Source organism: Trichechus manatus, unplaced genomic scaffold, assembly GCF_000243295.1.
Source record: "Trichechus manatus latirostris isolate Lorelei unplaced genomic scaffold, TriManLat1.0 scaffold00010, whole genome shotgun sequence".
In the NCBI taxonomy this organism is placed as follows: Eukaryota; Metazoa; Chordata; class Mammalia; order Sirenia; family Trichechidae; genus Trichechus; species Trichechus manatus.
Window position 1 is genome coordinate 29393603 of NW_004443946.1, and position 13953 is coordinate 29407555.

General features: G+C 48.8%; 1 protein-coding gene across 3 annotated transcripts in view; it reads left to right on the forward strand.

Moving 5' to 3' along the window:
- The window catches only part of ESRRB (estrogen related receptor beta), a 59656-nt gene that overhangs the window by 41077 nt on the left and 4626 nt on the right, over positions 1 to 13953 (forward strand). For 2 of the 3 annotated variants that reach the window (XM_023726142.1, XM_004371063.1), the window contains 3 exons: positions 1259 to 1369; positions 1859 to 2020; positions 11551 to 11820. In XM_023726142.1, coding sequence (XP_023581910.1) covers positions 1259 to 1369; positions 1859 to 2020; positions 11551 to 11820 — 543 coding nt within the window. Of the gene's footprint in view, positions 1 to 1258; positions 1391 to 1858; positions 2021 to 11550; positions 11821 to 13953 lie in introns of all 3 variants that reach the window. The other variant, XM_004371064.3, reaches the window with a different exon arrangement.

Below are 13953 nucleotides of genomic sequence, written 5' to 3' on the forward strand. Positions count from 1 at the left end.
CTGGTCAGAGCAGTCAGTGGTGGTAGCTGGGCACCATCTAGTTGTACTGGACTCAGTCTGGTGGAGGCCGTGGTAGTTGTGGTCCATTAGTCCTTCGGACTAATCTTTTCTTTGTATCTTGTTTTCTTCATTCTCCCTTGCTCCCGAAGGGGTGAGACCAGTGAAGTATCTTAGATGGCTGCTCACAGGCTTTTAAGATCCCAGACGCTACTCACCAAAGTAGAATGTAGAACATTTTCTTTATAAACTGTGTTAATGCCAATTGAGCTAGATGTTCCCCGGGACCATGAAAACCAGCGTCTTGCCATCAAGTTGATTCTGACTCATGGGGACCCTTTGTATGTCAGAGTAGAACTGCTCCATCAGGTTTTCAATGGCTGATTTTTTGGAAGTAGATTGCCAGGCACCTCTGTGTGGACTTGAACCTCCAACCTTTCTGGTAGCTGCCAAGTGGGTTAACCATTTGTACCACCCAGTGACTCCCATTTACAGGTACAGGGGTTAGCATTTCAACACATGTTTGGGGGGACACAATTCAACCCATAACGGTATCTGTCGTAGGGATGGATGTAAATGTGGTGTGGATATTTCCTGCATGGAGCAGACGCAATTGCTTTTGCACTGCTGTTAAGGTACTTCTAGACATTGATTTTTCAGGTGTGGCCAAGACCACCTGCATCTTCATCCCATAGGGGAGTTTATGTAGAAGATTCTAGAACTCCAACTTAAAATATCTGAGGGTGGGATCCAGAAATTGACATTTTTATTGTGTGCCCACCCAGATGCTTCTTATGCAAGAAGTTTGAAAATCTTTGGTTTGACTCTTAAAGTACCTGGCAGTGGTATGGATTTCTGTCCTATCTTGGCAAGTTGACTGAACCTTCCCTGGATTCAAAGCAAATGTATAATAATGCGACTTCTTCTTTCCCCAACACCAATTGGTGGAGTGTTTTGTTGTGCATTCCCTTTTAGAAACAGAAAGACTCAAGGGCTGAAGGTTGTTTGGCATGGATTTTGGGAGGATGCTGAATCCAGAGAGACAAGACCATGCCTGCGGCAAATGTGACGGACTGTCACTGTTAGACAATTGTTTTAGGACGATCCAGCCACCCGGCCTGTGGCTGGCCATGAGGCAGCTGTAGAAGGCACCCTGGGCTTGGCCCTGAAGGATTTGGCCAGTGCTGAAATTCAGAAGTCAGTACTGCACACCAGTGACGTTGAACGACTCTTGAGACCTTCTCCCTTTCCTCCCCAACAGGTGTGCGTCTTGACCGAGTACGCGGAGGCCGCCAGAAATACAAGCGGCGGCTGGACTCAGAGAGCAGCCCGTATCTGAGCTTACAGATTTCTCCACCCGCTAAAAAGCCATGTGAGTGCCTGGAAAGTGCCTGCCCGTTGCCAACGCTTGCACCTGGAACATGTGGTGTCACTTGGGGAAATGCCACCTTCCTGATGCTGGGTGATGGGGTGCTGGATCTCGGGATGATGACATCAGTGTCTAGCCTTGGTGTGGGGTACTTCATGCTTCATTCAGAGCCATTCCATGCAGAACGTCACAGATGTGGCCCCAAATCAGGTGTGTGGTTCTAAGAGGCAATGGGCCTCATCCTTCAGAACAAGCCCCCCTCACCATCCACCCAAAGTTGCTCTGCAGGCTCCTCTCAGGAGAATTCACCAGGCCATTTCTCAACAGACCGAGTCACCTCCGCCAGCAACTCTGTGAAGTCAGAAAGGGGTCCTTACAGTCACGTGTGAACTTCATGGGGGTATAGGAACCCAACTTTTCTTCCATCTTAGGCTACACCCCTGACCCTTTCCTCTCTTCCTAGCATTTACCCTACCCTCTTTGTCGTTGCAGTGACCAAGATTGTCTCATACCTGCTGGTGGCAGAGCCAGACAAGCTCTACGCCATGCCTCCCCCTGGCATGCCTGAGGGGGATATCAAGGCCCTGACCATCCTCTGTGACCTGGCAGACAGGGAGCTCGTGGTCATCATTGGCTGGGCCAAGCACATCCCAGGTGAGTCATGTAGGACCAGGAACATAACCAGGGGCTCTCGGCCACTCTGCCCACTGCCTGACCAGTGTGCCTGGTTCTGATGAGTGGGAGCTTGGGGCTGGGAGGCCCGAGACATCTTGCTACACCCATTTGACTTTTCCTCTTCCTGTGGGGTTGGAGGGGAGAAGGTGTTTGGAAGATCTGGTAATGTGTATAAGTGCTGGGGACTCCTCAGAACCAGCTATCCTTCTAGAAGGGCCTATGATTGATCTAATTAAAAAAAAAAAGCAGTTGCCATTGACTCAGAATTGACTCAGTTTTGATGCACAGAAACTCCATGTGCATCAGAGTAAGCTTTTCAAAGCCTCAATTTTTCAGAAGTAGATCGCCAGGCCTCTCTTCCCAGGTGCCTCTGGGTGAACTCGAATCTCCAACCTTTCAGTTAGCAGCCAAGTGCATTAACCATTTGCAATACCCAGGGATTCTGATCTGGATGATCGGATCTACAATAAGTAGCATTCAAAGAGCAAATTCCTTGAATGGTTGGAGGCCAAGGAGTAGTATTTTCTTGTAGACCTTATTGGAATTATGTTGACATACAACTCAAAAGAGTGATCGACTCTCTTTCGTCATATTAGAGGCAAGTAAAGAGGAGCAGTTAGGAGCATGGGCTTTGGAGTCAGATCTGGATTCAAATTCTGAGTCTATAACTTACTAGTTGTGTGACCCTGGGCAGGTCACTTGACCTCTCTGTAAAACGGGAGTAACAGTCGTGCCTCCTTTGCGGGGTTTGATTTGAGGATGAAATGAGATTGTGTGTGGAGCGTTTGCCTGGCCTGTGCTAACACCATTTGCATGATCACTATTGCTACTTGCCTGATCTCTAAGGGAGGCCCGTCGCTTTATTTGGGATCTCAGATCTTAAGAGCATTTCTAGTACAGAAAGTGTGTATCATAGGTTTGAGGCAATACACACTTCTCCATGGGGACCCAAGCCTCTCTTTCAGCCTTTCTAGTTCTGTGTAAATGTTGTAAGCTTGTTATTTTTATTTTTGTGGACACTGACACCCACGTATTCTATGTTATCCACATTTTAGGAGCCTTTCTAAAGGCTGTGCCCTTAGCTCCTTTTACTTTACTCCTTCATTTACTCTTTCACTCCTTTAAGGTTCTCACAGCTTGGTTCCCAGAGTTGTAGACATCCTGTAACCCTTCCGGTGACGATCCACCATGGTCTTGGATTCTTAAGCTAGCTGTGTGGCATGGGACAACTTATCTTCCTGTCTGTCCATCTTTTGTTTTTGTTTACTTGTCATGGGCTCTGAAAGATGAATACAGCATGCGTGATCATGCAACAAAGGTGTCCTATAGGTTAGATGCCAAGGCCCATTGTTGATGGGGTGACACAGAAATAATTCCTTATGCATGAGACCCTGTGTGCATAACAGGACAGAGCCTCTGCGTGGAGAGGGACAGGAAGAGACCAGGTGGCAGGGTCTGCATGGTGCTGGCTGTAACTCAGCTGGCAGGAAGCCTGGAATTCCTTCTGCAGGGACTTCCCGGTGGCCCCTGGGCATCCTGACTGGGGAGGGGGGTCCTCAGGGACCTGGGCTGGTGTGCCCTTACTAAGGAGCTCAGCCTCCCGAGATTACACACTCAGTACTTTTTGAATCTGCCCAGTGCTGGTTCAGCACAGACGTGGGGTCAGGCCACTACTTAAGACACCTCAGCCTGGATTGCTCCACTGACCCAAGGCCAAATCAGGCACAGCTGCCCCTCCCCTGCCCACCCACCCGCTCTCACACACTGCTGTTCTGACTTAGTTCTGCAGCCTGGCAATGGCTCAGGAGCGGCTGCTGGCGGTCCTCCAGGTCACTGCTTCCTTCTCCCACCTTCCCTCCCCTGCAGCACCTCCAACGGAGCGGACAGGCACTGTCTCCCCTGCACCCATCCTTCCCTGTGCCTTCCCACCTCACAGCTGCATCTCCTGTCTGTGGTTTTCAAACCAAGAGGGCAGTGAGCGCGTAGAGTCAAGTGGTGGCTACGAGCACAGATTTTGGAATAGGCCGACCTGGCCTCTGATCCCAGTTCTACCCTTACTGGCCTTGTGCAAGCGACTTCATTTTCCTGAACTTCAGTGTCTTCATCTGTAAAATGGGAATAATAATAGAAAACCACCCCGCACCATTGTTGGGAGGGTATAGCACACCTAGCCCAGCCCCCACATATAGCGAATGCTTGATAAATGGCAGAGGCTGGTCCCATGGTGGGGGCTGATGCTAATAGTAAATAAAGGCCTCCTTTCACATCATCATTTCTCCTTGTCCAAAGCTGAATTCTTTTTGATTAGAAAATAAATATTGGGGTTCATTTGACGGTCTCAAGTGCTAATTTGCCTATTTTCCATAAATCTGCATTCTTTGGGCCTGACCTTCCAGTGTTTAAGGTAAAATTAATTAGTAGTCTCCTGCCACTGCATGTAAACCTCGTATTAAGGGCAGTGACACATCAACTGCCTGATATTTTTAAACAAATCAACTTAATCCCGTCTCAGATTAAATGGAAAACTCCTCTGAAGGCCTGTTCACTAGCCCTTTGGGACACAGAGAGGGAAAGAGAGAGAGAGGGAGAGAGCATGAGCGAACAGATTGGGTAAGAAGGAAGCAAGTGGGAGCCCCACGCTGGGACCTATGTTGGCTCTGGTCAGTCCTGGTTCCTGGAAAGACAAAAAGGACTGTCTACTTCTGACTGCTTAGGAACAGAACTCAGAGGAGGACCTCAGGCCACCATCCTGAAGCACAGGAGTACACCTCTCATGCCACAAGCATCACCCAGCCTCTAGCCCAGCGCCTGGCACATGAAGGCACCTCATACTTGGCCTTTGCACACCTTTACCGAGGTACTGTCCCAAGGAGCCAATTTGGGAATAAGATGGATAACTAACAACAAAAACTTTTTATTGTAGCAAATTTCAAACATGTACAAAAGTAGACAGAATAGTGTAGTAAATTCCCAGGTACTCATCACCATGCTTCAACAATTACCAGCCCACGGCCAATCTTGTTTCATCTCTGTTGTTAGTTGCCATCAAGTTGGCTCTGACTCGTGGCAACCTCATGTACAACAGAATGAAACATTGCCTGGTCCTACACCGTCTTCGTGATTGTCGGTAACCTCGAGCCCATTGTGTCCACGGCGCATTCTGAGTGCCTTCCAGCCTAGGTGGCTCATCTTCCAGCACTATATCTGACAGTATTCTGTTGTGATCCATAGGGTTTTCAATGGTCAACTTTTGGAAATAGATTACCAGGCCTTTCTTCCTAATCTGTCTTAGTCTGGAAGCTTTGCTGAAACCTGCCCACCATGGTGACCCTGTTGGTATTTGAAATACCAGTGGCATAGCTTCCAGTGTCATAGCAACACACAAGCCACCACAGTACAACATGCTTACAGATGGGTGGTGGGTTTCATCTGTCCCCACCCATTTGCCAACCTCATGTATCTCCGTACATAATAAGGCAGATACAGGGTGGCGTTCAGAGGCAGGAGGAGGAGAGAGCAGAACATGAGTTAGGCTTTCAGGACTGATGGACAGTGACCAGGTAGAAAAGTCCAGAAGGACATCAGGATGCTGTGAGCCTAAGTTTCCTTGCTGCTACTCAGAAGTGGACGTGTTCTTGTGGGCTCTGAGCTGACCAGCTTAGCCAGAAGCATGGACTGTTTGAACACAAATCCATTTCCCCTCTTTTTGGCCCATGGTTTTGAACACACAGGACACTTTTCACAAGGTGAGTTCCATGGGGAACTTGGGGCTAATATGATTCACTAAGAATAGCAGCCACTCTTGTGTTCCAGCCAGTCTGAGGTTGCCCTGCCCCTAACACAGGTTTTTTACCTTGAGTTGAATTTTCCAAATATTGGGTTATCCAGAGGGCAAGCCCAATCTTTAGAGTATCCAGTTCTCGTTCCCCAAGAACAGGAGATTAGAATGAGAGCCAGCAGCCTGTAATCGGCTATGGGTATCACTTGATGAATTTCAGGCTCCACACCTTATTAGCTCGTTATCCTCCTCCCAGGTGGCCCAGAGACAGCCCAGCCAGGAGAGCCCCTGAGAGTCACCATCACCCCTGCCAGGTCCAGCTGACATTTGCAGGAATTCTGCAGGGGACCCCCAAAGACCTCCTCACCAAGGGTCCCTCAGTAGGCCCTGCTCCCAGGTAGCCAGCGTCTGGCTCACGCTGGGAAGAGGGGAACGCCAGCAGCTGATGAAATATGGGCTGCCGAGTGACAGCAGCTGTGTCTGGAGTGGCCTCAGATCCTATAATTACATCTCCCTTTATTACCTCTGCTAATGGCCCTCCAGGTCGACAGAAACGATAATAAATTAACAGATTATGAACTCCACTTGCCACAAATTATGTGCCTTTTTTTTTTTTTTTTTTTTGAGTTCTAGGAGCTCATGCTGCCAAATCACTGGGGGATGGGCAGGCTTGGGAAGCGCCCGGTGTTATTAGATCAGCTGGTGCAGATAAAGCAACTTTACTGGGGCAGCAGAGCTCACGGTGGGAGATGGAGAGGAGCAGCCAGTTTGGCCGGGCCCAACAAGGCAGGGAAGCCCTGTGCTCCCAGGGGCACAGGCCACATCCTGGCCCCTCCCGGCAGCCCTCGGAGAGGGACCCCCTCTGTCCAGAATTGCTGATTACTTGATGGGGAAGGAGGCCTAGCCATCACAGCAAAACGGAAAGTGAAGGGTGCTTTACAAAAGGACAGGAGGAATGTTGGACATCTTTTGTTTTGGTTCTAAATAAAAGAATATATGCTCCTAGTAAAGATAACTGGAGTTCCTGAGTGGCCCAGATGGCTAATGCACTTACTGCTAACCAAAAGTTGGAGGTTCGAATCCACCCAGAGGCACCTCAGAAGAAAGGCCTGGCGATCTACTTCTGAAAAATCAGCCATTGAAAACCCTATGGAGCACAGTTCTAGTCTGACACACATGGGGCCACCATGCATTGGAGTCAGCTCGACGGCAGCTGGTTGGTTGGTTGGAGTAAAGATGTCAGATCATGGGGGCACAGGGACAGGTAACATTTCGTCCCATTGTACATGGGGTTCCTATAAGTCAGGGGCTGGCTTGACAGCAGCAAACAACAAGAACAAACATGTCAGATGTGACAGAAGGGTGGGAATTAAAGAGTTCCTAATCCCCCATCCACTCTCCCCAGAGGGAAACGTCATCTTAACTTCTTAGGTATTCTTCCGAGGGTTTGCTGTGCATGTGTAAACCTGTGTGTGTGTGTGTGTGTGTGTGTGTGTGTGTGTGTGTGTTTCTCCTTCCCACAGTGGGATTATACTGTAACACTGCTTATAAGCCTTTTTTTTTTCATTTCATTATGCAAAATAGTAGCACTTACCATGTGCTAAACTATGTTCTCAGTGCTTCACACATTTGATCCGCACAAACCCATAAGGTAAGTACTATTATTATTATCCCCATTTCACAGATGAGAAGACTGAGGCTGACTTGCCCAGGGTCATAGCCAGTGATCAGCAGAGCTAGGATTCTAACAGAGACCATCTGGCTCTGGCGTCTGTGCTCTGACCCACTCCATCTGCCTTCGGCTCTTGGTTATCTTTCCACATCAGCACAAACAGTTCTACCCCTTTATAGTGACTTCTGAGTGTGCCATTTGTCTAACTAATAATTACATTTAGGTTGTTTCCTGCTTTGGGTTATTACAGTGATCTAACAAATACCCTTTTATGTTTACCTTTGCGTATTTATACATACTTTTCTTTTTAGGAGAAATTCCTAGCAGTGGAATTGCTAGGTTGAAAGGAGCATGTGTTTTGTTTTATTTTTTATTTAATTATATTTTTCATTTAATTTTGTTCTTGGGTATCTTAAACATTGGCATGGTTCAAAAGCCAAAACTAGACAAAAATGTATTCACAAAAGCCTCACGTCCATCTCTGTCCCCTGCCCCTCCTGCCTCCTACAGTCAACAGTTTTTCTGTTTCTCATTTTTTCCTGCTAGTGTTTCTTTTTTCCAATATTAGAAAATACTTTAACTGTTTAAAATATTTGTTATTGTTGGATGCCATCCAGTCAACTCCAACTCATAGCAACCCCATGTGACAGAGTAGAACTGCCCCATAGAGCTTCCTAGGCTGTAATCTGTATGGGAGCAGATCGACAGGTCTTTCTCCTGCAGAGCCGCTGGATGGGTTCAAACCTCCAGCCTTTCAGTTAGCAGCTGAGTACTTAACCTTTGTGCCATCAGAGCTCCTTATTTACAATATTAGGAAATATCAAATATTTCCCCTTTTCTTGCACACAGTGAAGCAGACTGTATACACTAGTCAGGACTTTGGAGTGTGCATTCAGATTTTCAAAGCTGTGTCTAGCTCCTGTTGCAGATGCTCAAGTGGAAGAGATAAGTTGGAGCTGAGTCCACTACTTAGGCTGGCAGAGCAGTCTGGGCACAGGCCTCACAGTGCACCCTCTGATGGGGCACAGAACTTTCTACATCGCTGTCTCCTCCCTCCCACCACCTGTCCTTCCCTCCTCCCCAAAGGGTAGGGCTATGTCTATCTTACAGACACACACAGGCAAAAGCAGCTACATCTGAACTTGAACCCAAAGACTAAGAGAGTCTAACCAAGTTTCTTGGGCAAGTTTTCTTAGCTCCTGGGGACGAGGCCTGCTGGCATTTGCCCATTCTTTCCTCTGTGCTGCACAGGTTTATGGGGCACTTTTTTTGCACCAGGCACGGCATGGTGTCCATCATTCCTGGGAGCTCAAGGCATAGGAAGCAGTTCATTCCGATGCACTGCAGGCAGATGTACCCTCGTTACCTTCTGCAGAGCTCCAGCCCACCCTTCAGAGCTCAGCCCTGGGTCTCCTCCTCTGCAAAGCCACCCCAGCTCTCTTGTTTGGGCCGGATCCCCCTGTTGCGTGTTCTCTGATCCTTACCCTCGCTATAGCTCTTCTTATAGTCCTAACTTTATATCGACCTGTGATCCTTGGTGCAAATGGGGACACTTCCCCTCTTGACTATAAGCTCTTAAAGGCAAGGACTGTTCTGTTCCCAGTGCTTAGCACAGGGCCTGGCACGTACTAGGTGCTCAATAAATATTTGCAAGTGAATGCAGGGGCAGAAGCACGCCAGTAACAATCTTCTCATGATTGTACCTGTGTGATCACGCGCCTCCCACTGGTCTTTTCTCCTTCATTTTCAGAAGCCTAGCTCTTACCTTCACCCTCCTGTCAGCCACGTTCCAATTCAATTGTCTATTAATTTCTCCCCTGCCCACCTCCCACATCTTCCCTCCTAGTCAGTCTGCTTCAGACCTTCTAGTCCAGTCCAACACTTCCCTTCATACACACACTCTCGTGTGCTGGCTGATTGGTATCTCTTAATTAATGTCGCCCAAGGCCTCTCTCCTCCTCAGAGGCCTGATAAGGGAAATTGGATGTTGGATGTCCATGTCTATCTATCTCTTATTACCTCCCGGCTCCCCCGACCACACGGGCAGCCACACACCCTCTCCCATGTGTGGAATCAGAACGAGAACACACACGTACCCCTGACCCCTCTGTGCCACAGGCTCCCCCGTGATGGTGCATCCATCAAAGCTTACCCCGTGTTGGGCCAGTGTAATCGCTCCAGCTATTGCTGATCACTCATGGGTGCCAGCAACCAGGTGGTGACCCAAAGCCCAGGTTGTACAGCTTGGGCCCAAGAGCCAGGATGATCAGACTAGAGGGACGCTCATGGGTAAAGGGCAGCCTGCCGAGTGAAGGGGACTTTGACCCCAGGGATGCCCCCTCAAGTTGAACAGTCATGTACTAGGTGGGAAATGGGGAGAGCGGTGGCATTTAGAGACAGAGGACAACAGACGAGAGGTGGGATGGACTCCACAGAAGCCCAAAGGGATGGGCCAATCCAGAAGCCCAGGCCTCCAGTCAGGTTCAAAGTTGAGGAAAGAGTGATGGCAATGAGTGCCAACAACAACAGTAATAGTAACCACAGGCATTACTGCTACAATGTCGAAGGTTTGTGCGGGATTGGTGCTAAGTGCGTCATCTGCATCATCTCTTCATCCTCCCGGCACCCACGTGGGGCAGGCACATCATCGAGCTGCATCCACCCAGGCAGGGTTAGCTTCGAAGTCAGCATATGAAGAAAAAAGAACGACATGGGCAAAATGACCCTGGAAATTTAGTAAGTTGCTCGTGACATATGGGACAAATGGATACTCGTCCTTCTTCCAATAAATCCAGCACAGTCTGTTTTGTTCTCCAGTGTTGGAATACATCACTGAGTTGCTGGGTGAGTCCCCAGTGAAGTTATTGACTTCTGTTTTGTGGTCAAGATGTTTGAAAATTCCTTCCTTCCTTCCTCCCTCCCATCCTTCCTTCCTCCCTCCTGTCCTTCCTTCCTTCCTCCCTCCCTCCCATCCTTTTTTTTCTTTTTCTTTCTCTCTTCTAAATCAAGATGTTAATTGAATTCGCCCAAGTTAAGCGCATAATTGATGCAATTCCAGTATACAGTATTACTCATATTTTACAGATGAAAACTTTTATCATTAATAATAATAGTAAGAGCTCAGTAAAGCTTTGTATGTTCTATAAATCCTTGTCTGATTTAGACTTCACAGCCACTCTCTGAAGTGGGCACTACTACTATGCCCATTTCATAGATGAGGAATTTGAGGTTTGGAGAAGTTTCATGACTTTGACCAGGTCAGCCTACAGCTAGGAAATGGGGAGTGGGGACTCAAACCCAGGTACTCTCCAGAGCACATTGGACAAGGCAGTATCATCATTCGGGAGCCATCCCTACCCCAAGCTTCTTCAGTATGGGGTCAGCCTCCTCCTCACCAGCAGGGAGGGGGAAACTTCCACGCTCCCACGTTCAACCAATACAGGACTGCTGGGTCATCGTTAGGTGGAGAGTGATGGTGGAGGCAGTGGGGGTCTGAACCTGAGAGAACAGCCTGCTCTGGGAGGAGGTGCCTCTAGCTCCACCCTGGGGGCTCTTTAGCTCTCAGCAGCCCTGGGCTGTGCTCACTGAGGCCTGTGTCCTTCTGCCTCTGCCAGGAACAGCTGAGTCCCCCGTTGCTGTTGGGCCTGTGGTTCTCAGCACAGCTGAGACTCTGCATTGAGCTTCAGGTGTCAATTTATAACACCAAAGCCTCCTCTGGTTTGAGCAGAGAGGGGGGCCTGGAAACTGCCCCAGAGTGGAGGGGGCCTGTACTGCCGTCTCCTGATTCTATCATGAATTCAGTAGCGCCTTCAATTACACATGCATTTAATTAATCAAAAAGCCTTCACAGACATTTGAAAAATTCCTTTGCACTAGCAATGATGATAATAACAACTGTCAGCACTGACTGAGCTCTTCCTGTGAATTCCAGGTCAGACTCGTTCACCAGGGGAAGCAGGTTCACTGGGAGGCGCGCCTGGCAGAATCCCGAGGCTCATGGGGCCACCCACACCCCCAGCCGGCCCCAGAGAGGCCCTGACCCACCCCCTCTCCCCACAGGCTTCTCAAACCTCTCTCTGGGGGACCAGATGAGCCTGCTGCAGAGTGCCTGGATGGAGATCCTCATCCTGGGCATCGTGTACCGCTCGCTGCCCTATGACGACAAGCTGGTGTACGCCGAGGACTACATCATGGACGAGGAGCACTCCCGCCTAGCGGGGCTGCTCGAGCTCTATCGGGCCATCCTGCAGCTAGTACGCAGGTACAAGAAGCTCAAGGTGGAGAAGGAAGAGTTTGTGACGCTCAAGGCCCTGGCCCTTGCCAACTCAGGTAAGGGCAGGTGGAGGGGGGCTCAGAGGGCGGAGATGAGGGAGGTCTGCCGGGGCTTGGGGAGCATGGCTCTGGGGCCTGTGAGTGGGGCCAGCTGCCAGGGCTGGAGATGATGTGAAGACACTGGAGCTTCTTGTCACCAAAGACTGGAGCTCAATGAGATGGCAGTGATGGCTAGCATTGGTTGAGTGTTATTTACTAAGCCCTTGATTTGCTGGGCACCAAGCTAGACCCTTGAGACTCCGGGGCCACGCTGCTGGGGTCAAATCCTACTTCTGCCACTTGGGCAAGTTGTTTCATGCTGTGCCTGAGTTTCTTCATCAGTACTCCACAAGGTTATTGAGGGGATTTATTTATACATAATTATAGGATGCTTACAACACGACTGGCACATAGTAAGTGCTCAGTAAATGTTAGCTATGAACTTATTTGGAGTCCCTGAGTGGTGCATATGGTTAACACTCTCGGTTGCTAACCAAAAGGTTGGAGGTTCAAGTCCATCAGTGACACCTTGGAAGAAAAGCCTGGCAGTCTACTTCTGAAAAATGAGTCATTGAAAACCCTATCGAGCTCAGTTCTACTCTGACACACATGGGGTCGCCGTAAGTCGGAATCGACTTGATGGCAACTGGTATGAACTTATTTAATTCTTACAAACAACCTTATGAGCGACATACTATTATTTTAACCCCATTTTACAGATGTGCAAACTAAGGCTCCGAAAGGAAGCAAATTACTCAGGGTCACACAATTAAAAAGTGTCAGAGCTAGGACTCAAACCAAAGTGATCTGATTTCAAAATCAACCTGAGCTTATACCTACTCCTTGATTTTCGCAATTGAATTGCTCAGGCACAAGAGGGAAAATCTTCCCATCTGAGTTATTTAGTCTGGTGTTAAAAAAGAGGCCTCTCTCTATTTCTTCAGCACCTGTCAACTTCTGGCTAGATTATCTGGGGAGAGGGGCTGGGCACTGGGCAATGCAGGTGCCTGAGCTTGAATTTAGTGGATGTCCACACCTAGAAGCGCCCACCGTCTGCAGGGCGCTGTGCTGGAGCTGGAGGAATGCAGAAGGAGGAGAAAGCCAGGATTCCTGTCCTGAAGAGTGTGTGTCAGGAATGCACACAAACAGTTCTGCTGCAGGGCAGGGGGTGGTGGAGTTCACTGCTCAGACCTGGGGTCAGATGGACCCAAATTCAGATTCGAGCTCTGACACTAGTACTGTGGCCTTGGCCAAGTTGGCTCCATGTGCTTGTGTGTAAAATGGGGATATTCCAAAATCTCCTCCAAGGACTTCTGTGAGTATTCAGTAATAGGCTGAAGATAAAGCAGTTAGCCCAGTGCCTGGCGGAAATGTTCAATAAATATTAATTATTATCATTATTAATATTAGAGGAAACATAGTATTAGCATATGGAAGAGGGAGAGCTGGCTCTCAGTTGGAGACAGTACAAATAGGGTAGCCAGCTGGTTTGCCCTGTGCTGCCCTGTTTTTAGTACATCCTTCGGTCTCTGGGAAACCAGGACGGCTGGTCCCCTAACAAACAGCTTTGTGGAGAGTGTAGGGATGCTGCTGATGCCCTGCTCAGATCCTCTTTACTGGGCTTGTGCATCCATCCCCCAGTGCTGAGCTTTGCTGCCAACAGCTCACAGCTGCACCTTCTCCAGAGACTTACTCACAGCTGCCTTGCCCAGAGGGTTCTGGGCCCCCATAACCCTCAGCACCTTTAGCCAACGGAGAGACCCACACTGGGAACAAAAGGCCAAGTTTCTTGTGCAGAGTTCTGCAGAGGATCAGGCTGAAGCTGAGGCGGCACCCCAGCCTCGCTTGCTCCTTCCCTGCCCTGTCCTGCTTCCCTCATGCCCTTTTCCTAGGATCACGCCCTCAATACACCCCATGCACCCGAACCCCTGCCTCAGGCTCTGCTCCTGGGGAAGCTGACCGAACCCAGAGAAGGATGCTTCTTTTTTTTTGGTCCAAATCCTTTTACCAAACAATAAATGAGTACAAAATGAAAATTAAAACCTTACATGCTTCTGTAGAGACCATTTAGATCTTAGGATTCCAAAATTGTAATGCATTTGTTGTTGGAGAGTGCTAATGCTAAGTTGTTTTTTTTTTTTTTTTTTTTTT